General features: G+C 41.3%; 1 protein-coding gene and 1 long non-coding RNA gene across 6 annotated transcripts in view; one reads left to right on the plus strand and one right to left on the minus strand.

The window, feature by feature from the left end:
* Positions 1-27,915, minus strand: part of LOC108000387 (uncharacterized) — a 45,999-nt gene that overhangs the window by 10,381 nt on the left and 7,703 nt on the right. Inside the window, exon 2 of one of the 4 annotated variants that reach the window (XM_062086575.1) lies at positions 15,515-15,707. The exons of 2 other annotated variants lie outside the window; for them this stretch is intronic. In XM_062086575.1, coding sequence (XP_061942559.1) covers positions 15,515-15,536 — 22 coding nt within the window. In that variant the 5' untranslated portion in view covers positions 15,537-15,707. Of the gene's footprint in view, positions 1-918; positions 947-15,514; positions 15,708-27,915 lie in introns of those variants that run through there. One more of the 4 variants, XM_062086576.1, reaches the window with a different exon arrangement.
* LOC133667504 (uncharacterized) lies at positions 6-3,386 on the plus strand. Of its 2 annotated transcripts, XR_009833183.1 has the most exons (3): positions 6-60; positions 303-3,074; positions 3,308-3,386. It is a non-coding gene; the product is annotated as an uncharacterized LOC133667504 (long non-coding RNA). The 2 variants fall into 2 exon arrangements; XR_009833182.1 differs by lacking the exons at positions 6-60; positions 3,308-3,386 and adding an exon at positions 94-184 and having other exon boundaries at positions 303-1,861.

Raw genomic sequence — 27,915 nt, forward strand, 5'->3', positions numbered from 1 at the left:
GCTAATTTTCTTTTATTTTTTGTGAAGTATCTAATCGTAGGATATATTGATAAAAAGAAGGTAATATGTTTTACTTTTGTGAAGTATCTATAGTAGAATATATACTCGAAAAGGTGATATATTTTGCTAATTTTCTTTTATTTTTTGTGAAGTATCTATCGTGGGATATATTGATAAAAAGAAAGTGATACGTTTTGCTAATTTTCTTTTATTTTTTGTGAAGTAGGATATATACTCGACAAAAAGAAGATAATATGTTTTACTTTTGTGAAGTATCTATAGTAGAATATATACTCGAAAAGGTGATACGTTTTGCTAATTTTCTTTTATTTTTTGTGAAGTATCTATCATGGAATATATACTTGATAAAAAGAAGGTAATACGTTTTACTAATTTTCTTTTATCAAGTATCTATAGTAGGATATATACTCGACGAAAAGAAGATGATACATTTTGCTAATTTTCTTTTATGAAGTATTTATCGTGTGATATACACTCAACAAAAGGAAGGTGATACGTTTTGCTAATTTTCTTTTATCAAGTATCTATAGTAGGATATACACTCGACGAAAAGAAGGTGATACGTTTTGCTAATTTTCTTTTGTCAAGTATCTATGGTGGGACATATACTCGACAAAGAGAGGGGAAAATTTGGTATCGCGTTGTATCTTGGAATAATGGTATTCCTCTGGCGAAAAAAAGGAGGGAAGGGAGGGTTGATTAATGACAGCGAGAGGGAAAATTGCAACGTAGATTGCGGTTCCTAAAATTTACCGAGGGGGAGGATTACATTATAGTTTCGCGAATAAATCTTTTCGGCCTAGATTCCTCCTTATCGGGAGTATCGCGGTTAATCCTTCGTGACGTGGGCAACGATACTAATTCGAAACAACCAATTTAAACGCTGAATACGTATACCTTTTGATATCATATCGTCGATTTAATATTCCACTTGCACGCGACTAATCTCTTTCCTTCGGTTTCTTTGACCTCGATACATCTCTGTCTTCGAATTAATATCTTGGACTTTTTTAACCGTCTAATTTCCTTCTCGCGTGGATAATTACAATATCTGGTTTGTTTCAACGATGCAAATTTGAAATTGTTATCTAAAGAATGGCATATATAAATTTATTCGTTTGTTTATATTTTTCATATCTCTTTAGTAATTTTGTATTATCTCTATTATTACTACTAATTTTAGGAAAGTTTTATTCGAATTTCAAACTACTGACTTTTTTCCATTTTTTTTAGATTAATATTAATATCAGTCGAAAATTTTACTTTTCTTTTATAAAATTTCAAAATATTTAATAGTATCAAATTTTAATTCGTTCTTCGTATTTTTTTCCCTATAAGAATATTGATTGAATTAACTTTCGTGATTCGATCGAGTCGATTGTGAAAGGACATTAGTCTCTCTCTATTTTACTTTAAACGTATTTTAAACGAAGGGAGGAGGTTTTGAAGAGAGTATTTAGAATAAGGGTGTAAAAGGGTAAATATTTTTCGTTAGACAGCACCCACAAGGGTGCCGCACACTTTTGTGCAAGGCTTTTCCCTCGTTAAACCATTGTCCCATTGTGCGCACTGTTTCGAGTGTTAAAAATATTTGCCACGAAAAGAAATTGTTTTCCACGTTTGGGCCCCTTTTTAAAAACCACATCTGCCCTTTGCATACATCGATTGGGGCGGGATCAGGTTCCACAATCCCCCTTCGTTTCCGTTTTTCGCCCGATTTTCCATATCGAAATTTCATTCTCTCTCTCTCTCCAACAAATATATCACAAGTACTCTTCTCTTTTTCTTCTTTTCGGAATTAAATCTCCTCCTGAAATAACTCAGGGACGAAAAAAGAAAATTTCACAAACACTTCTCCTTCTTCCGTATCTTCTCTCGCATCTCAAGAAAGAAAAAAGAAAAAATCCCGTTGCAACGCTTTATTAACCTCTACTCTACTCCGATCAATCCAATCCCTGTGTCGTTGCTGATACGATCTCGATACAGGAATTTCCTTTTTCTCCTTTTTTCCAGAAGACACATCGCTGCTCCACCGACCTTGTCCCAGTAACCGACTCGTCGAATCGATCTCCTCGATTTCAACAACGAGTTAATCAACCAACTTTCGAGTTAATTCTCTCTCTTAAAAAATAAATATATGAATAAAAAATAAATATACGAGTTGGAATATTGAGTGAATCTGGAGTAAACAGATTCACGAAGTGAAGTTTGTCGAAGGTGGAGTCGAGATAGAGATTCGTAGAGGAAAGATAGGCGGGAGGAGTTGGCGCGTAATCGTTGTGATTCATTGGATAGATATACGTGGAAAGGAAATTGGTCGAAAACTATCGCATACACGTTCGATTAACATTCTATTCGCGCGAAACTGACACCTTGCGTCAAGCGATTGGTGACGTCAATCGTCGCCGTTGTGGAAACGACGCGTTTGCTTTGGAGAAGAAGAAGAAGAAGAAGAAGAGAAAGAGAAAGAGGGAGAGAAGTTTTGAGAGAAATCGGGCTCTCATTTGCACGACAAGGGACGTTGAGCTCGAGAAAGGGGATTTCTACTAATGAAACGAAGCGAGACGAGTTCATAGGTGCGCCACGCCGATTGCGCTTTGGATTTTGTTCAGTTAGAAATTTGGATCGCTGGGGTGGATGGGATAGAATAGGGAAGGAGAACTTGACGAGGGATTTGCTAAAAGGAATTTTAATTTTCGAATGGAGAAGATAATTTCTCGAGAATTTAAAGATTATCTATATGAATCCGTTATTGTTTATGGAAATGAAAAGAGAGAGCGTAAAGAATTACTGTAAGAAATAATGTTAGATTTATAATTTCTATAATCGAGTTTTATAAATCAATCCGTGGAAAGAAAATGAAAATGAAAAGAATCGTTCGTACGTTGAATAGGATAAAATCTTTCGTTGTTAACGAAGAAATATAATATAACTTTATTAAGTATTATTTTTTCCTATTCTGAACGTTATATGATTCGATTTCTAAAGAAAAAAATCTCTATCGAGCGGTAAAACATGAAAATATATGCACAGAATTACGTTTCCTAAGTTAGGTTAGGTTGCAAATACCTTCCAATCGCATCTTTTTAAAAAAAAAAACTTGTCACGAATCCCTGTCGACGACTAAAACATAAAACTGAATATATACACAGAATTACATTTCTTAAGTTAGGTTAGGTTGCAAATACAATCGCATCTCTTTTAAAAAAGAAAAAACTTGTCACGAATCCCTGTCGATTAGAACACGAAAATGAATATATACACAGAATTACATTTCTTAAGTTAGGTTAGGTTGCAAATACCTTCCAATCGAATCTCTTTTAAAAAAGAAAAAACTTGTCACGAATCCCTGTCGACGACTAAAACATGAATGTACACACGTAATTACGTTTGCTAAGTTAGGTTAGAAATACTTTTCGATTAAATCTCGAGTAAAAAAAAACTTGTCACGAAAGATGGGTTGGAAATAATTATTGAACAATGGAAGAAGGATCCCTGTCGAGGGCGGGAACGAGGCGTAAATTTATTGTGAGAACGGATGCGTTCTAGGTGAATCTTGTCAAAAAGAAAAAAAGAAGAAATGGTGGAAAGAAAGGCGCAGCGAGCGTGGAGAGAAGCGTGCACGGGTATCGCGGAGACCGGAAGTTACGGTAAAGTGCGTGCAATTAGAAAATAACCTAAATTCAAGGCGGTTCGCGATTCTCGCGTCAGGAACGAGATCTGGACGCGAACGAGCGCGCGAGGGCATAAGCCGTTTAACGCCGCGTCGACGAGGGAAATGATCAATTATCAAGAGCAGACCACGTGGGCCGATGACTTAAGTCATCGGCCACCATGCAACGCACATCTCGTCCTCTCACCTCCAGTTTTACCAAAGAATTATACCCTACACTATTGCTTTCAACAAGATATAATAAAAAAAATCTGACGAAAACCTTTGCAGCCAAACCTTTTTCTTTTTTATAAAATTGAGAAGAATCGGTTACAAAAGTTTACCTGATCTTTATCTTAAAAAATTTTTGATCTGAGAATTATATATACACAATTTAAGAAATAAAAAAAAAAGTAGAGCTGCAAAGAGCTCTACGCCCCTCTAGAATTTCAAAATAAAAAATATCTTTCGATTAAAAGAGAAATATCGAAATATCGCGGTGAAGAGAAGGCGCGCAAGGCAATTAGTATCTTGAACGGCCGCATAAGGACCGCGTAAGGCCGTATAAATCGAGTTTGAAATGTTTCCATCGCAGCGACATTTTCAAACGATATCCGTTTGACATTTATCTCATCATCGCGAATAGATTCGCATTAGATCTCGTTTTCTTCGCTATCTTTTTCTTTCCTTTTTTACGTTGTATCCAACTAATTGCTGCGCGTTGTTGATACAGCGCTTGATTTACCGCCACACGCTGAGCGCAATCTTATCGGTATAGCTGATAATATCTGCCTGTGCTGCATGCACACGAGAACGGGCGAACTGAACGCGTAATTAATGGAACCAGGTTGAACTGTTTTACACACCCATCCCACTTTTTCAAAATCTGATTTCTCTTCAGGATCTTGTAATAACGATTGAAAATTAATCAGAACGTTCTCCAAATTATTCGCACCTTAATTTCTATTCTCTTCTAGCTCGCTAGTGATCGATTATTATTTAGCCGCGAAAAATAACTAACGAGATATAGAGGAGAATTTGAAGAGAAAGAAGGAGAAAGATCGATTAGTTCGTGCTGGCAAAGTGCTGCCGCCAAGTGTCAATAAACGCGACGAATTGTCACGTGGTCTGCGATCCGTCAACGCCTCCGATTATTTCGACGGGCAACCGCGCAACCACTCGAAAAGCTTCTTTATCGGGCCTACACCAAATGACAAATGACCTTAAATATTCCCTCAAGATCACGGAACGCGTGCGTATTATTTTTTTTACAAGTTTTAGCTCGATGATAACATCTCAACTTTCTACTCCCCTTATAATAATAATTTTACGAGGTTAGATCAAGTTTAAATTTATTATTATTATCAAGTTTATCGATTAAACATTTTTAAATATTTTCATCTTATATATTTTCTATGTACCACGAATCAACTTAGCTTTTAACTCTCCCTTTTCAATTCCACAATTCGTTCTATCGTTTTTCTTCGTCACAATTTTCTAGAATTTTTTTTTTTTCCTTTTCGTCACACGAAAGCGGATGCGATGCGATTTGCAGCAAAATCGCGGTGTCCCACGAACCGAAATGCGTTCGATTCTCCATTTTCTTCCCTTCTTTCTTTTTTTCTTTGCTTTGCGCAAATATGCCGATCGTATCCCGATACGCCCAGCCAAGACATTATAAGGAAAAAGATTCTAATAATTACTCTTGCAACCTGCGTTTACGCGGCTTACGTAATCGATATTCCTCCTATACGTTCTATTTATATATACGCTTTTCGTGGAACCGATACCTTCGAACGCGACACGATACGCGAGGGGATACGTGTGTAACGAGTATGTGAAGTAGACTCGCATAATCCAATCTTTACGATTGCAAAGGACTTGGAAGGGGAATTTTATTGGACTCGCCTTTTCTAAAAACTTTAACCGAGTTAAAGATAGACATAATTTCCCAAAAAATGAATATATATGTATGAATACGTTATACACAAGGAGTATATTTACAAGTTACGAGGATTCGCTTAGAAACTCGCTTTTTCTACGAGCTACAAAATTTAATTTTGACGAACAATATATACTTTTTTCACGCGTTTAACATCAATTAACCATCAATTATGATTAATATCAATGAAGTGGGCAATAATTTTATATACGTGTCTTACAAGTAACATTAAAAAAAAAAAGTAAAGAAATCTATTTCCTCTTCAACAACCGTTATCGATCCACGAGATTATGAAATCTAGCCCGAGATAAAGAAGAAATTAAATTGAAAAAAAAGAATAATAAATTTTTATCTCGATGTTCAATCTCAACCTCGTGGAAACCGCGAATGGTTCTCTGCTTAAAATTTCGAAGGGATGGAAGAAAAAGCAAAAAGAAAAAAGCTGCTAATTTGTCGAGAGACGAATCGAGGAAGGAGGAGGGGTCGACCCCCTTAGGAGCCCCTTAAGTATCGAGACAGGGGGAGGGGGGCAGGCAAAATCGACACTCGATTCTCGAATTATACCAGAAATTTTGGGCGTGTCCGGTCACGTGTCGCTTGAAAGCTGCAGCCAGAGAGATGGACAGGGGGAGACGATCTTCCCTCCCTCCTCTGCCCTTTGCTCCTTCCGGGGACCGGTCTGGTATCAGCTGCGCCTCGTTTAAACACGGAAATTCGTAATTCCATTGCGTGAAAAACCTCTTCTCGGCGGAGGAGGAGGAGGATCGAGTGTCCATTATACAAATCTAATCTCCAGAGAGAGAGAGAGAGTGGAAGAAGTGAAGAGCCAGGTGAAGAATATTTAAACTCGAAAAATTTTTAAACTTGAAAGGTCAAATATTCCATCGATTTCTCCATCCTCCAATCAAAGCAAAAGAGTTTGGATTCGAGTTTGGAGGATCGAGGGGGGTTGAAATTTAAATGGGAAACTTTTATCCGGACGGATGGAGAGATTATGATTGATTGATATGAAAAAAAGGAGGGATGATTCCATAGGTTATTATGATCCGTATCGCGTGGAAATGGGCTCCTGGAATCACCTTTCTACCGAGAATATTCTTTGCCCCACACTGCTATACCTAGCAGAGATTCTAATTTTGATTAGTTTGGAGATCGGATTTGGTGTCGACCCTAATAAGCCGAGCCATACCAAATATACCGTATCAGCGTCAGTATCAGTTTTGGGAGAGTTAAAAGTTGAAAAATGTTGGCCGGTTAAAAATTTAACCCTGTGAATAACACTTACAATCGATTTTTCATAATATAATCTCCTCCCTGATATCGATGATTCTTGGAAAAAGGAATTTTCGATTCGAGAATTACCTTCGAAAAGCTCAATTGTGGCCAATAATCCAGGATGAAGAAATCAAGAAATTTGTCCAAATTGAGATTTAAAATCTCTCTAAAAAGCTACACTATAAATAATTACTTATTCAAAACGCTGCGAACAACATTTACAACCGGTTACGTTTTCAAGTATCTAAATTTAAATAAAATAAAACTTGATCCGTTTAAAATTAACCAATCTTTGAAATTTAAAATCTGCCAATAATTTTCGAAAATCATTTCTAGAAAGGATTTCCTCGATCGATCGATACTATCTGCCCTCCCAACCTTCCTTCCCCCTTTATCCAACCCTAAACCAGCGTCACAATAATAGAAAAAAAAAGAAAAAAAAAGAGATATACTTTTCTCTTAGCAAGAAACCTCTCCTCCTCCCCTTCCTCAGGGTGAAGAGAAGAGAAAGAGGAGCGAGTATACATTTTCGTATATAATCTTTCGTAGACGAAATTTGGCTCGAGCCACCGGTATATACAACGAGAGAGAGAGAGAGAGAGGGAGATACAAAGAGGGGGGGCATGTATACAGGCGCATATGCCCCACGTAGAAAAGCGTGGATCGCACATGCTCTCGTGGGGCACGTCCCATTCAGACGGTCGCAGCTGCCCAACTCGTGGGACACGTCGGCAGGCACGCGCCTTCTTGCCTCTCTCCGTATAACCTGTTTTTCAAAATTCCGCTCCCCTACAACCCTCGAGAAGAAGAAAGAGAGACCCATTTCTCCTTTTACTTCATTTCAGTGCGTAAATTCGTAAATTCGATATATTTTTTTTTTATTCCCTCGTGCTCCAGGAAGAAATTTCCTCTCTTGGAAATTTGGAAATTTCGAGGGAGGGGTTCATCAGCTGCTCGAATACCTTCGACGGGTGCTTTTTCTTAATTGCCCTCCCTCGATCGTTGTCGCGTTATTATATTCACGGAGGCGCAAGGACGAATGTAAGGAGAGGGAGATCTTTGGATGATTTGCATGTGGCGGTCGGGGGAGGGGGCGACCGCCCTGACAGACGGCAGCTGCGGCACCACCCCCTCTGAAATCTCATCGACTGACTGCTCGCCACCGTCCAAAGAAATTTCTACGTCTTCCTTCTACCCCCACTACCTCTATCTCCTCCCTCCTGATCGTAAGAAATCTTTGGACCCGATTGTTGCTCCTGTATATCCCGGCAAGAGAGGAAACTGCGGTGGAACGAAGGGATTAAATAAATTTCACGATATCGAATATTGCTGGACGGAGGGAATTGGAAGAAAATTTTCCACGGATGGAAAATAATTGGGCCAACTGGCCGCCAGATGGCGGACGGGTCGAAACAACGCGATATCGAATCGGAATGGATTAATCGGCGATACGGCTCGGGATAATTCGAGAAACGGCGCGGATTAAAAGAGGCGGGTGGCCAAAGATTTCCATTGTTCCCAGCAGCGCTCCGCTTCCGTGTGAACGTTCTCGACGATGGAACGAGTCGTCGCTTTTAACGAATTGAATTCTTTTTTTATTAATTAATGGAAGAATTCTTTTCGTCTTTATTAAAAGTACATGTATGTATATACGTGTGTGTATCAAGAGAGAGAAATGTTTGGAGCATCAAAGGGAGCATCGTTGGGCGGTCCACTGAAAAAGGTAAAGGGTCGATCAGGAACGAAGGTTGTCAACGATTTTCTCTTAAAGGGATCGAATTAAAACAGAGATCGAACGGGAAAAAAAAAAGGAAGAAGAAGAAGAAACGTGGCGCGTGTACGCGTGTATTATATTACGGGTGTAGGGCCGTTTAACGATAGGATAATCTCGATATACATCACGAAAGATTATCCTCAAGAGGAGAGGATACTTTGCACGCCTCTTCACCGGAAGAAGATCAACGAGGTGGCCCACTAGAGAGATACAAAGAGGGAAAAGGGACGTCGAGAGAGAGAGGGTTGAACGAGGGTTCGTGCCTCGATGGTATAAAAGAAAAAAAAAAGAAAGAAAAAACCAGCTAACGAACGGGCATTTATCCTCCCATTAAGATCCGTTTCTCCCTTTTGACCCCTTGTTCTACCCCTACCGCCCACCGACGAATCCAATATCCAATAAAAGAAGGGGAATAAATAATACTCGTCGATCGATCTCGATTCGATTGTATAATTCGTGCTCGATAATTATATATATATGGTATGGTACGAGATAAAAAAAATTCCCTTTTAACGAAGCTTAAAAACGAAGCTGTTGAATCACGCGTGAAAAATTTTCTACTTCCGTTCGAGACGTGCGCACTTTCGAGTTACCCGGTACATCCAGGGAAACGGAATTCATCGAAAAGGGAGGAGGGAGGGAGAGGAGGAGGGCCAACGAACGGCTCGTAATTGAAGCGTGTCCGCGGCGAATGAAATTAAACGGAGGAGGCTCCGTATTCGAAAGTTTCCGTGAGCTTGCCACAAGTACAAAAGCAGCAGGAAATACAGCTCCCCGACCGAGGAAGGGATCACCGTACTACACCGTAATAATTGCGAATAAAATACGAACGATTATCGTTCGCTGCAAAAAAAAAAAAAAAAAAAAGAAAGAAAAAATTCGAAATCTCACGCTCAACTCCCGTCGCAAATCGCTCTTATATTTCTCCTTAAAAAGAAAAAAAAAAAACGAATGATGAATTTAAAAATTGTCCAAAATATCGTACGTGTCGTCACGATCGATAAGAGCGCAATCTCCTTTAACGGCAAATCATATCTCTAGTAACTCTACTCTTCTCAAAACTTCGTCTCCGAATAACAACTCCGAATAATTCCCGACGCGAGAGCAAGAAGCAAGAATCAAGCAGCCAGAGAGAGAAAGAGTAAGAGAGAAAGAGACAGAGACGTGTAATAATAACACACGCACGCGGGCGCACACGTAGCGAGCTCGATCGATGAAGAAGATAAAAAACGTAGACCTCTCGATATACCTCTTCTGTCGATGTATAATATAATACACGAGGCCGGATAGAGCGTATCTTTTCCACTTGATGGGGCCCACGAAGAGGGCCCCACGATGCTTGGCCACCCCGTTCCACGCGCGCGCGGGCATCGGGTCCAAAAGAAGACATGGGCTCGCACATGTTCCTCGCCTCGTGTGCGCAGCGCAGGGTATTCATGCACGGTATTCATGGCGCGCAGCTGCCGAATGCACTTCAACGCCATTACCTGTTTTTCGCAACGCTCGCTCGTTTGCGCCCGGGCACGCGCCCATCGCCTAAGAAACGTAACGCCCGAAATCGAGGCGGACGCTCTATCTCTCTCTCTCTCTCTCTCCGCCTTTTGTCGTTATCTCGTTCCTCGGCGTGTGCCGGAATAATAAGGCTTCCGCGTGTTCCGTCTCTCTCTCTCTCTCTGCGGGGATTAATCGCCGATTTTTGAAGAGATACAAGTTTCAGTTTCGAGAACGGGGAATTGGAATTATTGAATTATTAAAATTGTAAACAAGGTGTTTTTTTTTTTTTTTACTATTTTTCAGCAGAATTCACGAGTGGATCGAAGATTTTTTTTTTTTTTTCTCCGTTTATGCCGTTTAGATATTGAATGCTCGGATAATAACACGGAGTGAATAATTGAAGAGAATGGAGAACGGTGGTGAAACAGGAACGAGACTAATGCGCGCATGGCCCTTCTCGAGTTTAAGGGAGGCGAGTTTAAGGCTTCCACAGGCACGGTGCAGAACAGTATCGTAGCGATACCGTGGAATAAAGAGTGGAAAAAAGAAGAAGGAGGGAAGAAAGAAAAAAAGAGAGTGGCTGGTTATTACGGAGCAATTGTTGAACGTGAAAAAGAACAGGTGGCGAGAAAGAAGTGTACTCTTCGCGTGATATTCGAAATTCGCCGAAACGAAATTTCTATATCCCTTCGAATTTTCGAATTCTCCTCTCTTCGATCAATCTTTTCTAAACTCTTTACGACTCGAAAAATTGGTATAGTCGAGGACACGCTTCTTTCCACACGAAATATACGAAAATAGCGGCCGCTTATTTTCCTCGGGCGGTTACAAAACATCTCCAATCTTCCGTTAGCGGAGGAATTAGGACGACGAAATCTTCGACGGCATTGTTCGCCAATTTGACACACGATAAGGAAATATTACGTTAGATTTCCTTAATCGGCCGCGCCTCGCGGCCAATCTTCGCGCGTGCGAAAAGAGGAAAGAAATAAGAAAAAAAGAGGAGGAAGAAAAGAAAGAAAGAGATAAAAAGAAAAAAAGAGTTATTGTTATCGTTTCTTGAATAGATGAATAGGTTTCGTTAGGATTCCTTCTGGACAATGAGTTTCCAGAAAAACCGAAAGAATCCTCGCCGCGAGGAAACAATAGATCTCGTACGTGTACCCTGTTCACGGTGTATTAATTTCTCTCTGCCCTCCTTCCAGTTGCGACATAATGAACGAGTACGAATACCAGCAATCGACATTTTTATCTCGAGATGAGAGAGAAAGAGAGAGAGAGAGAGAGAGAGAGAGAGAGAGAGAGAGAGAAAGAGAGAGAGAGAGAGAGACTCCGAGGTTCAATGATCGGAGATATATATTCGGGGAACCGAGAACAGGTGGCAATTTCTCACTCTTACTACTTACTGACTTACCGTCAAAGTCTCGTCTTCCCACTCGCTCATCGTAACGTAATAATTTATGAGCGTACTTTAACGAAGACTATGTTTCGTTGTGATTCTACCTTGTTACTCGAGGCTGGAGTTTGCGACACTAAGAGTTTTTTTCTTTTTTTGCGGATAAGATCGATCTCCTCGATTTCTTCTCGATGAAAAATGTAAAAATGTAAAAAGGAAAGATAAGGTAACAACATTTATCCGAATATACCGATCCGAGCACAGGCTAAAATAAAACTGTTTTATCCAGGCATGTTGGATACGATACTAAAAATAATACAAGAATGTACAAAATTCCTCCAGAATTTCGCCTTCATTCGATACGAAAGTTAATTCCTCGAGAACCTATTCGAAAACAATTTCGTATAGCAATCGTATACCCTCCACATTCCATTCCAAGAATTCTCCAAATACCGCACCAAATCCCTGACCAAAGAACATATCCGAGAGAAGCCTGTACACCCAAGCTCGTAAAAAGTCGAAGCTTATCACTTTTGGGCCGAACGATTGACTCGTATAATTAAGGGATCCTATCGGGAACCGTTCCTATCTAAAACAGTGTGCGCACAGTGTCGCACGTTAAATTGGCCGAATCGAGTACAAGAGAATATCGTCCCCGTCGTCCCTAATTAAACGAAAAACGATGCGAATGGTTTAATTAGCAAGGATTAGGGAAACGAAGGCGCCAGGCGTTTCGATTTTCAATTCTACTTTTCGCTATCCCAGGTATATACGGCTTATCTTGTTTAACGTTTCTACGCTGTATCTGCCGCGTGAAATCTCTTAGATAAGCTTGTCAAGCTTATCTGCGATGGCCGAGGATGCAGGAAAGCGGCGCCACCTGTCGCGTGTAATAACAAGGCTATTGAAGTCGATACGGAACAATGCGAACCTTGTTTTTCGACGATGAATCGTAGGCGGAAGGAAGGCTCTGTAAATTGTGCATAAAACATTTCTTTATTACGTATGGATGATTGAGTGTGTATCGTACAGGTTAGGGTCGATTAGGAACATTGTTAGAACGTTTCGAATTAATTGAGGAGTCGAGAAGAGAATATAGAGACAAATTTTGAAGGAAATTGCGTGCAAAACATTCGAGATGGAATATCGTTACAATTTGTTTGCAATTAAGGAAAAAAATTATAATAGAAAGAATATGTAACACGCGTGCGAGTGGAATTCTACATCACGTATATGGATGATTCTACATGCATCGTATGCATCGTATAGGTTAGGATCGATTAGAAACATTGTTAGAAAGTTTGATTGATTAAGGAGTTGAGAAAATATAGATATATTTTAGGAAAAGATGTTAAGGAAAAGAATTATAATAGAAAGAATACGTAACATATTCGTGTAACTGGAATTCTCTTCTCTCCCACAAATTTTCCACAAATTTTAGAAATACAAATACTTTTACGTACACTCGAAATATCCAAACTGGACAAATAAACTATCTTATTTAATTCTATAAACCAAAACTAAATTCTTTCAAAATAACGAAACAAATTTTATATATATATATACACACACCACACACACATACTCGAAACTGACCTATCGAGGTTACATGAGCGCGCACGGTATACACGGTATATAGGTGTGCAGAGGTGTGGAGAGGAGAGGAGAAAGAGGGCAGCTAGGTTACCGATGGAGGCCTTGCGTTGGAAGGGTATCGTTGGCAGGCGGCACATGGTCCGCATCATGATTTTCGAGCCCGCAGATGGTTCCTCCTGCGGCACACGATTATGGTTTTTTGTCAAGCATGCCGGGAGCAGGCGGTAGGGCACGTTGTACTTCTTTCGATCAATTTTCGCCGCAAAAATTGACGAGCGACTTCGCCTCCGCCTCGATCGAGAAACCGTAACTTCGAAAACGTATACTTCGCTCACGAAATTTTTTGCAACTGTTAACAATTCTTCGTGGAAATATATATATATATACATGCAACACTTTCGAATAAAGATTATTATTTTCTTAAAGAGTAATCGATCATTTAGATAATTTCTCCGACGAGAACAAAGAATTACTATCGTACGCCGATAATTCATTAAATATTTCCTTCTTTCTCAAAAAACTCTCGATCGAACCAACCACCATTAATTAAGATATATAGAAGCTTATCCCAAATTTCACCCCTCGTCTGCAATCCCCCCTCCTTTTCCCTTGCCCCAAAGATCGACATCGACTCTCGAGGCAAGAAAAGAAAAAGAGGATCGCGCCTCGGCCCGAGAGCGGCTCGTAAATCACGAGCAAGTGGGTTAAGGGTCACTGGGCCTTGGCTTGGGCCTGAAAGCGCGTCGATAATAATTGGCGGTGCGCCGAGGCGGCATGTTGTTTGTGCGCGTTTCAATGGTTCTCTCCGCTCTGGAAGCCACGGCTAATCACGCTCACCGAGAAGGTAACTGGCGAACGAGGGGCATTATGCCCCGCCATTCCGCGCCGGTGGTGGGCCAGCGACAATGGCCAAGCCGGCAGCAGGACACACAGGAGGAAGTGGATGGGAGAGAAATATAAAAAAGGAGAAGAGGGGAGGGGAAAAAAGGGAAGCAATCTTCCTTATTTCTTCTTTCGTCTCGTTTCGTCGGCCAACCCTCCGTCCCCCCTCCGCTCTCTCTCTCTCTCTCTCTCTCTCTCTCTCTTCCCCCCGAGTTCCACCCCCTACGGTCGACAATCTCGTTCGGAGGATGACCGGCCAATCCTCTTATTCCGTTTCATTTGCCGATCGGAGACGTTATTATTTCGTATTGTAGCGCGATTCAATGGACTAATCTACTTTGCTCGCTTTTCTCTTGCTAATAGGCTGGACCTGGTCGATCATTGATCGTTCCTTTTGTCTTCTTTTCTCTTTTCCTCTCGTGCACGTCTCCCCCCTCCTTCTCCCTCTCCTTTCTCCTGTATTCAGAAGACGCATGGGAAAATTTGAATCGGTTTTCGATTTTCGATTTAAGGGAGGGTTTTTGGAGGAAATTGGACTCCTCGTGAAACTGGTTTCGAAACAGCTATTGTGGATTGTAGATTTTTATGCAAAAATATAAGTTCGTATCTTTTCCTTCCTTTTTTTTTTTTGTTTGTTGAATATTCGAACGAATGTTAATTCGGTTAAATCCAACGGAAAATGCACAAAATCTTAGAAAATACGAATAACTTTTTTTTACGAAGTAGGTGTGCACGTTATCGTATATTTCAATTAATTCAATGAAAATTTTTAAAGGTGGAAAGCGAGTTTGAGCTATATATATATATATATTTGGAATAGATTCATCTTGATTTGAAACGGGGAAGGGAAAAGGAGGGGCCCTCGTCGAGACAAGGGAGGAGTCGTTGAAACGTTCGATCGGTCTATCGGTGTGTACCATACCCCGATGGATATTACCACGAGGCAGCCATGCAGCCAGGATAATTGGACGGCGGGAAAATTAAAGGGAGCAACCGCGACCTCTCTTGGACTTGACTCTTCCGAACCGAGCGGAACAAGGCGGAATAATCTGCCTTGTCTTTAAGAGATTAGATCCTTAAAGAACCCCTCCCCCCTCTCTAGAAACACTTTTCGTACCTTTCCATCGAAACCAACCTCGGCAAACCTCGGCAAACCTCGTCAAACGACATCAAACGACACCGAACGGAAGCAGATTCGAGGCAAGGATCTCGATTCGATCGAAATCTACCGCGAAACTCGCAAGAGGATCTCGTCAAACGACGTCAAACGACATCAAACGAGAGCAGATTCGAGGCAAGGATCTCGATTCGAGCGAAATCTACCGCGAAACTCGCAAGAGAACTCGATCAAACGACGTCAAACGACATCAAACGAGAGCAAATTCGAGGCAAGGATCTCGATTCGAGCGAAATCTACCGCAAGAGGACCTCGTCAAACGACGTGAAACGAAAGAAGATCTGCCACGAAAGAGGAGTACAAACCTGAGGTAAAAAACTCTTCCATCTTGGCCGACTAATCTACAAAGATCCAATGTGTGTTTGTCAAACGAGGAAACTCGAACTTGAAACCGATCGATCGATGCAAATCGACAAACGTGAGCAAACTCTTGGACGAAAGATTCTTAATTCCCGCGACCGAATCTTTCTTCTTCCTTTTCTTCCTCTTCCGCGAAATCTGTAACAAAGATCGAACGGTTTGGTAATGGAGCGGCGATCGTGGAACGAGGGAAAAGTCGAAGGTTCCGTGGAACGGAACGGTGCAAGAGCAAGCAAATTACCGTGGGCCGTGGAGAAGCTTGGCCAACAAGACGGAGCCGTTTCTCGGAAGTCCAATTAAAAGTACTACTGTCTACAATGAGAGTCCGAAACGGCGCGCGCCACTCGAGGCGAAATAACTTTGTGGAATTTCTCCCTCGACAACTGCCCTCCCCCCTCCCTCCCCCATTTGTATCCTTCTTGTTAGCCGCATCGAGCAAATTTTGGAATTCCGTCGAGTAATTGGTCGGAAACGTCGGGGCCACTTTGCGTCTCAATTTTAAGAAGACGATTTCTTGAAAAATTTCCCTCTCCTTTCTCTGAACGTAATCGAGAGATAAATTCTCCATCCGGAAAATTATTCCCCGGACAAATTGATATCAATCGGATGGGACACGTACGAGAAGGGTTTAACAAGCGTCGGTGAGTCACTGTCGGAGCACACGTACGCAAAGCGCACGTATCCCCATCGAGGAAGGGTCTCCTCTCGCTTCGTCGAATCGACCGGTTTTATCATCGATCGGTAAAAGATGAAGCTCCAGAAGACCGTAGAACGTTCTCATGAATATTAAACCCCCCCTGAGTGCGCGGCAAAGTGGATCGAGGAAATCTTCATCGATCGATCCCGACTCTCCCCCTCCCTTTTAATTTTTCACGGAGAGTAAAATTACGATTCGCAACGTTTTCTCGTTACGCACGGTGCCGTTAAACAGGCCGAATCAGCTCTTACCTTACCGCGATTACGTGGCCGTGGAAACACGCGACACATCCGCCGCGTTTTTGCGCCAATGACGTGGCTACTCGAGAGCGGAACTCCCACAGCCTTCCTTTTTAAATCAACTTCCTAATTTTAATTTCCCTGAAAAGAAAAAAGCTGCTCCCTTAATTTCTTCGAGACTTGAAAACTCGTCCCGTTTGATTTCGAGCAGATGCGCCTCTGATCGGATTTCAAAATCGAAACGTATGATAAGTTATAACAAGTATCGTACTCGAAACGCTTTTATTTTCCCGAAAAGAGACGGAGGAGAAGCAGGTTCGGAATAGCACGACCGTGACGAAAATCTGGTCGCGCCCCGAGCCTGTTTCGCTGGCTGGGTGGCCAGCGACCCGAACTGTCCCCAATCGGAAGGATCGTAAATGAAACCTCGGCGAGAACCGGCATTGACCCAGTTACACGCAAATCTCCCTCCTCCTTCGAGATCCTTTCGTCCACGATAAGTCAAAAACTCGATTCGAACATCCTCGATCGAGGAAAGAAGGAATAAATCTTTGGAAAAATATTCCAAATACGCGTTCGAAGCGTAATTTCCACTTCCTCTTTTTCACAATTAACGGATCTATGGATGACTAATACGTGTGCCACGCCAGCCGAGTAGGCCGAGACGGTGTCTCGAGCTACTCCCTCCCCCTCGAAACTCTCTTCTCCGTAAGTCTATAAATGTAACGGGAGAAGATGAAGGAGCCTCCTCCACCTCGTCGTCGAGGTGCACACGGATCGAAATCCGGGCATTTCTTTCTTACACGCGCGAAAACAAACGGTTCGAAACTGGCCTATGCAAATCGCCACTCTCCGATTCCTCTCCCTACCTGTGCGCGATTCCCTCAGCCAAACAACTTCCAAAGCCCTTCCAAAAGAATCGAGCCATGTTTTATTCATGACGGATTCTCCGCCCGGGGAAAATTCTCTCCCTCTCTCGCTCCCTCTCGAGGAAATGGAAGGAGAGAGAGAGAGAGAACTCGTGACGGTTTTCGGTCGGAGAAATTCTTTCGAGAGGGGGGGATTTTCGCGGAGGAATTTCGTTGGTGCGTGTAGGAGACGTTGACGATGACAGTTCGGCGGATATGTAGGTGGAAGGTAAATATAGAAGATGAAACGAAGCCGGATTAAAGGTTGTCGAGGAAACTTGACGCGGAAACTCGTTCGATGGAAGATCGAGTGGAGATTGATTACGTTTGAAGATTTAATTGTATTTAAAAAGAGCAGCCTCGAATTAGGGGAATTCCATTGGGGCTTCGCAGAGGGCGGGGAGGGTATAAATTCAGCGAGTTTGATAAAAGCGCAGTCACGAGCCACGCCACGTTGGACGAAAAGTTCGATTCGCAACGCCCTCTAAGCACGGAAGGAGAGACGATCGTCGGATGTGACCTGAGGAGGATCTCCACGGAGGGAGGGGATCGCCTCCCTTTTTAAATTCCGAATTATCGATCGGCCAAATCTACGTTCAACTGTAAAACCGCGTTGTGCACGATGAACGAGATGGAGAGAGAGAGAAATGAGAGAGAGTATGCACGAGTCGTTAAGCATAAAGGAGAGGGAAGAGAGAGAGAAGAGTGGTGATTGATTTTTAAGTTAATTTCTTCTCTTCTCTTGCGTTCAAGCTTCGAGCTCTACTTAAGGACTCGTTATAGGGGAGGAAGAATTAAACTGGGTGGATTGTTGGGCAAGCTGGTATTGCGACTGTTGCGCGTGTTCGATTCTTGGAGGAGAATCGAGTCAATTTCTCTCGAATCGGGGTACATTTCGAGAAAGAGATGGGAAAAACCGAATAAATCGAATCTAAAATGGAATAGAAAGGTTCAGAAATATATAAAATATATCAGAGAAAATATGGTATTGGCGCGATGATCGTTGGAATGAAATAATTCGTGAAATCGGCGCGTAATAATCATCCATGGAGGGGATATATTTACTGGAGAGAGGAATTTTTTTACGGTTAGTAGAGAGAGAAGAAGAAGAAGGAGGATGGAGGGGAGGGTGTACGTACCTACACCCTGACCGGACCACGAAGGCCACGCCAAATATCGATTCTCGCTAAACTCGAAACGGATATGGAAGCCTGAAGAATGTTGGAATTTTCTAGCGGGTTGCGAACGGCTCGATACGCTTCCCTAAGGAACCTTGCACTTTATTCCAATCTTCGTACCTTCCTAATGACAAGGTAACACCCCTCGATCGAGTTTCCATGAATTCGAGTCTTCGAGGGGGATCGAATCGAAATGTATTTCGAAAAAATCTTCAAAAACTTGATAAATCGAATCGAAAGTTTCCAAAATCGAAAGTTTTAAAAATCGAACCGAAACTTTCAAAAATCAAACAAATCGAATCGGAACTTTTAATAATCGAATAAATCGAAATCTTCAAAAGTCGAATTAATTGAACCGAAGCTTTCAAAAATCGAATAAATCGAAATTTTCAAGATCGAATAAATCGAAATCTTCGAAGATCGAATAAATCGAAATCTTCAAAAATGGAATAAATCGAATCGAAATCTTCAGAATTCAAATAAATCGAACCGAAAGTTTCAAAGATCGAATTAAATCGAAATCTTCAAAAATCGAATAAATCGAACCGAAAGCTTCAAAAATGAAATAAATCGAACCGAAAGCTTCAAAAATGAAATAAATCGAACCGAAACTTTCAAAAATCCAATAAATCGAACCGAAAGTTTCAAAGATCGAATTAAATCGAAATCTTCAAAAATCGAATAAATCGAACCGAAAGCTTCAAAAATGAAATAAATCGAACCGAAACTTTCAAAGATCGAATAAATCGAAACTTCTAAAAACCAAATGAATCGAAATCTTCAGAATTCAAATAAATCGAACCAAAACTTTTAAAGATCGAAATCTTCAAAAATCGAACAAATCGAACCGAAAGCTTCAAAAATGAAATAAATCGAATCGAAAGTTTCTGGAATGATATCGAAATCGGATCGATAGAAATCGAGATCTTTGGTGGGATCGGGAACTCGAGGCGAGGCAGACAAGGAAGAATTCGATGGTGTGGAAATGAGCGTTGCCTACAATTGCAGTTTCAGTTTAACAGGAATAGAACCAGCTGATATTTATACTCCCTAGACCCGTTTCTCTGTCTTTTCCGCGGAGTAAATAGAATACCGCGAGTTCCAGCCTGGAATTCGCCCGTTCCACGGAAAGTCGGGAAGGAGTTCGACCGGTCGCGATTGGAATTCAAACGATAACGAGCCGACAAACCCGATAACAATGAGCAGCGACTCGTTTTTCCATTCGATGAAAAGAAGGAGGGGACGAGTTGGAAGAGCGAGAGCGGGAGAGAGACAGAGAGGCGAAAAATGGGACATCGTGATCGACAGTCCGCTCACGTGATAACGAAATGTCCTCGATTAGAACCCTAGTACGTAGCAACACGTTTACATTCGCGTTGCTGCAGTAGTAGTAATCGAATATTAATTTCTTTTTTCCTTTACGAATGTATCCATCGTGATTTAAGATCAAAATTACGAATAACATTCCAATTACTCCCCTCGCGATTATACTGTAAGATAACACTTATAGATATCAGCTTCCAAATATATTCCAATAAAATCCCCTTACATCGACACATTTATTACAAAAATCCACATTTCACAACCAACAATTTTCTCTCCATAAATAATTCGAGAAAAGAAAATGTTTTAAATAAATATCCAAAATTGAGATTATTACACCATCACCCGTTAATCGAGCGCCGTTTTGCTCGATACGAACGGGCGAGGAGGGAGAGAGAGATGGAAAGGACGGAATTTAATCCGCTTACGCGTGTAAGCGACGACCGCGCCCGATAATTACATTAAATGGATGGACGGAGGCGCGAATCGTCGCTGGGGGAGACATCAACGCCCGATAATTGCGGGAGGTGGCCACGCGGCCGAGAACAAAGCCGAGGTGTCTCGCCGGGAAGAGAGCGAGGAGGTATCGAGGCGAAGAATCATCTTTAATCCGCTCCTCCAACGAGACGTCATCCAGTGCCTCTTTTCCCAAAATTGGAGAAACGGATTCTTTGTGGAAAATTCAGGAGAAATTATGGGCTAATGTAATCGGAAGAAGTGGAACAAGTGACGTGGAAATGTATTTATGTATTTAGTTTATAATGAGGAATTGGATGGAATTCATCAGAGAGGCGGGTTCTGAAAATTGAAATACTTTATATATTTTATATAGTTTACAATAATTGAAAGAGGATCATTCTATGGAAAAGGCATGAAGTGAAATTAACAATTATTATATAATTAATTAGGATAAAGAACAATATGGGATGAAATTTGGAAAATTGAGGAATTGAAATGAAATTACTAAGCTAATGTAATTAAGAATGAAAAAAGTTATATAGAAGTTAATAATTGAAAGAATAAATGTGATAATTCTATGGAAAATTAATAAACAAATAACGTGGAAATATTTTATATATTTAGTTTACAATAATTGAAAGAGTAAGTATAATTCTATGGAAAAAGCATCAAGTGAAATTATTGGGTTAATGTAATTAGGATAAAGAACAATATGGAATGAAATGTTGAAAATTGAGAAACTGAAATGAAATGGGCTAATGTAATTAGAATGAAAAAAGTTATATGGAAGTTAATAATTGAAAGAGTAAATATAATAATTCTATAGAAAATTAATAAAGAAGTAATGTGGAAATACTTTATATATTTAGTTTACAATAATTGAAAGAGTATAATTCCATGGAAAAAGCATCAAGTGAAATTATTGGGTTAATGTAATTAGGATAAAGAACAATATGGGATGAAATTTGGAAAATTAAAGAACTGAAATAAAATTATTGGGCTAATGTAATTAGAATGAAAAAAGTGATATGGAAATACTTTATTTAGTTTACTTTATTTGGTTTAGTTAATAATTGAAAGAGTGAATATGATAATTCTCTAATGGAAAATTAATAAAGAAGTAACGTGGAAATACTTTATGTACTCAGTTCATAATAATAGAATGAAATTTGAAAAGGGGATTCTATGGAAAATTGAAGGTATGAAGTGAAATTACTGTAATCAAGGTATGAAGAAGTAGCAATACTTAATAAATTTAGTTTACAATAATTGAAACAAAGAAGTGAAATATAGAAATACTTTGTACACTTTATAATAATGGAATAAAATTGGAGAAGTAGATTACATGAAAATTGAAGACATGATATAAAAATACTTTGTACACTTGGTTTATATAATAATGGGATAAAATTTGGAAAGGGAATTCTATAGAAAATTGAAGGAATGAAATAGGAATAGTTATATATTCAGTTTACAATAATTCAAAGAGCGAGTACAAAGATAAGATACTGGAAATAAATTTTATCAGATAAAAAAATACAAACTCATGTCGAGAAACAAGTTGAAAAAGGTGACCATTCTGCGTGAAACGAATTATGATAAGCAGGAAAACAACCAATGATTGGGCAAAAATTTAACAGTTTTCAAAACCTAATAAATTATTTTACTCCATCCAATTGCTCATCAAACACCCTGTACTTCCATAACATATTCCACAATATAATATAATACAATTAACACATTATATTATAATATATTCCAAGACAATCCTCCTCCTCCTCCTCCTCCTCCTATTACTCCTCCTCAAGAAGAAAAAAAAGAAAACACGCAATTGAAGAGCAACGAATCGTCGCTCGATTAACGGTAATTGAAAAAAGCTGAACAAACAAACAAACGAGAGACGAACTCGAGCGAAGAGCGCTCGTCTCTTAACGAAGAAACGCAAACCGGAGCGCGAGACGAGAGTCGACCGGTGTAATATTACAAGAGTACACTCGTAGCCGGGAGGACTCTGCCTATCCGCTCCTGGCTGGTGTTCCTCGCTCGCTTTATACCGGGTGGGCCGGATCGATCGCCGCGAATATCGATTTCGCCCTCTTCGCCGCGGTTCGTGCACCGATCAATAAAACGCCGCACGAAGCGTCGCTCTTCCAAACTTATTTCTTCCCCGTACGCCGTTCTTCGCGCCAGAGAGGAGGAAGCCCCGTATTCGAGCGTTTTCGGTTATCGAGATTAGAGGCAGAGGTTAGTTTGCCTCTAGTTGGTTTTGGATCGATGCGTAAGTCGAATCGGGTGTTTGTGTATCCTTGGGTGTCTCGAGGAGGGTGGTCCAAAGGGTGACTGACTTTCTTTCTCGAGGAGGGATGGGATTTTCACGGGATTTTACCTTCTTAGCCGGTGGGGGTTGCTCGCTCGGCGGAGCGAATGCACGGTTCCCACGGAACCGCACGAACTTGGTTGAGAAATTTCCTCGTAAATTTGCTTGGCCAGTTTCTTGATAAATAGTCTATTCTATCTTGTTTATATCCGAATATGGTGTAATGATAGAGAGGAAGAGAGCGAGAAAGTAGGAGGATTGGAGGCAATACGAAAATGTAAATCTTGATTATTTGTTATAGTTGCAAACGAGTCTAGTTTGAAAAGAAGAGAAGAAGGGGAGAGGAAAACGATCGTTTTGAAATTGTGAACAAGTTTGCGAAGGATCTATTTTAAAAAGAAGAAAGCGTCATTTTGAAATTATCATTTCGAACAAGTCTGCAAAAGAATTTAGTTTGAAAAGAAGAAAGCATCATTTTGAAATTATCATTTCAAATAAATTTCAAACAAGTTTAAAAAGAAGAAAGCAATAGTTCTGCAAAAGATCTAGTTTAAAAAGAAGAAAACAAGTCTGCAAAAGATCTAGTTTAAAAAGAAGAAAGCAATCGTTTTGAAATTATCATTTCGAATAAATCCCAAACAAGTTTAATTTAAAAAGAAGAAATCAATAGTTTTGAATAAATCCCAAACAAGTTTAATTTAAAAAGAAAGCAATAGTTTTGACGTCTGCAAAAGAGTCTAGTTTAAAAAGAAGAAAACAATCGTTTTGAAATTATCATTTCGAATAAATCCCAAACAAGTCCAATCTCAAAAAGAAGAAGAGAAATCATCGTTTCGAAATTATCATTCGTTTCGAATTAGATTTCGAACAAGTTTGCAAAGGATCCAGAAGAGAAAAAGGGGAGAAGTACGCACGACGAGAGGAAAGAAGAAAGAGAAGGAGAACGTAAGCAGGGGGTGGTTACGTTGTACGGCACCCTTGAATGAAACACCTGGCTCCTCTCTCTCTCTCCCTCTCTCTCTCTCTCCCCCTTTCCCGCCCATGCTACCGATCCTCGTCATATTATCCTAAACTGCATTGGCATCCCCGTCGGAGGTCCCAGGAGGTCCAAGGGCCGTCGCTGCACGTCAAGCGGCTCGTTAAACACCACGAAATATCTGTATATCCAGGTTATACCCAGGTGGCGGCGAATGGGGCTATCTCGAATCGATCCCGATGCGGGAAACCTCGACGAATGGAGGGGGTGGGATCGATTGTACTCGTGGACAATTGTCACTCCTCTACATCTCCTCTACAATGTCCCCCAAAATTTGTAAACTTGCAAGATCCTCGAGATTCCACGGCACAGAAGCAGTGGAGTATAAAAATTAATATTCCAACGACTCATTCGTGACATTCCTAAGTAACTAACCAGATACGAATGAAGTGGACTTGTATTAAACTAGTATTTAGATCCAATTTAAATAAGTCAGTTTGCAGGGGAATCGAATTCGAAGATTGGGCAAAGTAAGTTTTACATTTGAAACTCTCAATTAGATTAACCGTTCTTCTACTTCTTTAAACGTGACTAATGGCACAATCGTGGATCAATTATAGCGGAGAGAAACAGATCCGAGAAAGACTCCTAGCTGCAATTGCTAAACTGCACGTAGGTGTTCAACACCTATATATATATATATATATCCTTCGAATCGAAAAGATTTCGTAGGTGTCCAACGGTTCGTTCGTTGCAATTTTGCGACGTTCACCCAGAACACTATTATTCGCTATCATTCGAGGCACTCCTATCGCGAAATTTGGAATGGAAAATTTTTCGAACGGCGGGTGCTCCGCCGCGGAGAGAGAGATCCTAAAATAGCGGCAGGATGATCCCCGAGACGGCGTCAAGTTTGAAGGTATTGTTCGTGGTACGTGGGTGAAGACAGTCATCGAACGCCGAGAAACGAACACGTCGGCCGGTCATTTGCGATGCAAAAATCTTTTCTTGGAAGCTTCTTGATCCTCGCCCCGATTCCGTCGATCTGGGTTGCTCTAACGGGAAACTTGACAGACAATGCGACTGCTTTTTCTTTCTCCTTCCTTCTCTTTATTCTGGAAAATTAACGACCAAATCCGCCCCGAGTCTTAAACAGACATTTCTCTCGATTTAATTGTATACATATTGAATCAAACATTGATTAAAATTCCATCTAACCAATAATTGGATCTAACCAAATTGGACATATTACAGAATATATAATATTCACGGAACCAAATTTTAAAGCGAATTTATTAAAAAAGAAAAATCCTTTCGATCCTCGCCGATTCGAGTTTCGGGAGGAGAGGAAAAATTCAAAGTCGAGGAGAGAAAGGAATCGGGACGCGAGGCGTTTCTGTGTTTTCGCGGCGCGTAGGCGGTATTAGGATTGCGCAACCGCGCGCGAAGGATTAGGATCTTGGAGAGAAAGGGGTAGGTGGGAGGCTTGATTTCCGCAAATTAATTCATAAGAACGTCGTCGGCTGACGTCACTTCCTGGATACGCGCCGGCAAGGCGGGATACGGGCTCGTAGACGCGAGACGATCGTTCCAGAGACCTCTCTCTCTCCCTCTCTCTTCCGCGGCGTGTCTCGCGCCTCTCCCCGCTTCGTCATCTTCGTTCATCCTTGGCCAAGAGGAGCCGCCTCTCTCACCTCTCCTCGCGCAGGGACACACACGTGGCGGCTACTAAAAACTGCCCCGGCCGGGGCGTAAATAGAATCCTGCCTCGAAAACCGCGAAAATAAGGGCACTGACATTTCTCGAGCCGTGGATTGGGTTGGGTTGGGTTCGAGAGGAAGTTTCGGGAGGGAAAAAGAGGATTTTCGTCTCGATCTCGATCCTATTTCCTTTCCTCCGGTGCCAATTTGTCCAAAGAGTCGAGAGAAAACGATATTTTGCACGCCCGATTGTGCAGGTTACAGAAAGGCCGGTGCTACGTTTCAGGGGTGGGAGGAAGGGAGGGGGGTTGTTTGGCAAGGAAGCTAGGGAAATCCTTCTGTTTGGGTGAAAAGCAAGAATCGAGTCCCTTCCTCCCTGAATATTGTACACATTCGAGAGGATTTCGAGCTTAAAGGGGTAAGGGGGGAGAGCTTTATTGTACCCGTCTTACCAAGTTTTTCCACGCTTCTCTGCCGCCGGTTAACGACAACGTTTACGAGATTGGGGCCATATCCGGATATATTTTAAAGAAGGGAGAGGGAGGAGCCTGTGGTGGGGGAGATATTTTGTTTGGGCGAAAAAAATAACGATTATAAATACATCGAGTCGATAATAATTAATGGAAACGATAATTAAAACCCATTTCAATTAAATTCCCACATAAATCCTTGAAATAAAGGGGGGAAAAAAATCCAAATCGATTATTACGCAACACGAGCTCTCTCACGAGCGATCAAATAAATACCCGTCCGTTATTCCTTTCCCTGAGAAAAACCAGTCCAACTCTCGCGACGACCATCGGTTATCGCGACTTTTTCGAAATTTCGCCGCGAAGGAAGGAGAAAGAGCAAAAGAAAAGGTCTCGTTAAACGCGAGGGAACGGCTTAATTAACATCGAGGAACAAGAGAAACGCCAACAACCCTCCTCCCGAGCGGACGTCCGCAACGGTGCCGCTCACCTTTTCGCTCTGGGTCACGTTTAATTGGGACCAGGAAACGGAGGAACGGTTACTGGAACACGGGCCCGGATAATTCGATTTTAATTGGTGGATCGGGAGGGGAGAGGTTTTAATTAGAGGGGGGTGGGTGAGGAGGAAGTGTATGCGAGCGCGTTTCCTATTCGTTAATCCTTGTCGTTTAAATCGACTCTTTTCTGCCTCTTCAAGATTTTTCATACACATGATGATTTTATTTCCTCGTGAAAATAATTGAGCTTGAAAAATCTCGTTATTGCAGGAGGGAGTGAGAAATTTTCGGGATTATTTATTTTCTCAAAAAAAAAATAAATAAAAATAAAAGTAAAAATTGTTCGACCAATTAGAGAGGGAACCGTTTAGATTTGAAATTCGAGGGGGCGCAAAGTGAATTACGCGAAATTTTCACGTGTTGGGAGGCGCGTAATTTCCTGGACGATTTATCGCCTTGGTAATGACGGCCCACCTCCCCCTAACGCTCAAAGAGAGATCGCAGCACGTAGGAACGGTCGATAATGGCGGACGCACGAGGAGAAGTAGGTTTCGTGATCTCGAGAGGTAATTTAGCGTTGGGCATTAGTTTGGAAAAAAACGGGCGAGCTTCCATGCGCCACCCCCCCTTCCCCCACCACTCTCCGTCCGAATGCCCTTCAACAGCGAATGCCGAGATAACGCCTGGATCGAACGCCTCGCGTGAAAACAAAGACACGCGGAGAATAGAAGAATTTGCACAAATTAGATAGATCCGTGAAAGCGACGAAGCTATAATATTTTTCAAGAAATATTCGGAATCGTTTTTCTACCAAGACGTATCTACGAAGATTTAACGGCAATTCAAAATAATAATTCCTCCTTACACATATAAAATCATCTTAGAATAACATCGCTTCGAAGAAAAGAGAGCTCTCTTAACAAAGTCTTAGAAAAAGCCCGATGGCGCGAAATCAGGCCGCTCCTTAACCTCGCCAATGCCCCTCCGCACGAAAACTTTATTTCACGCCGAGCCACGACTTCCGCAACCACCCGTCGCTTTTATACCCCGAGCGCCGCAGTGGTGGTCGCAGTGCAGCGGCCCACCATGCACCAAATATATATACTGTGCACAGCCCATTGGCTATTCCGACGACAGAATCGGTGTATCGATCACCGTTTCTTTCTCTCTTCCCTTTCCCCTGTCGAATCTATTCGTAATTTTCATCGATAACTTTCTTTTCCACTTTTGTAAAATATTCAAAAATAGAGTTTCTAGTAATGATACATATATATATCTAGCGAACGAGATACGAGAGATGGTCCAACGAGAATGTGAATGGCGATAAATGCGATTGGACAGTCCTGTTTCGATGGTTTCGATATAGGTGCCGCTGCGTGCTGCACCGAATAACATTTGTGTCGCGCGCCCGAATAATTGATCGTCCTTTCACGTGCCACACCGGACGTAAATCGAAGAGAGCCGTGGTAAAATCGTTCGTCGAAGAGGATACGTTAATATTCATGATCGAGATTGTCCGGGCTTGTCGATCCTACGTGCACGATTATTTTCTACCTCGGTCCAACGAGTTTCGTTTCTAATT

The sequence above is a fragment of the Apis cerana genome, linkage group LG16, assembly GCF_029169275.1.
Source record: "Apis cerana isolate GH-2021 linkage group LG16, AcerK_1.0, whole genome shotgun sequence".
NCBI classification, from domain to species: Eukaryota; Metazoa; Arthropoda; class Insecta; order Hymenoptera; family Apidae; genus Apis; species Apis cerana.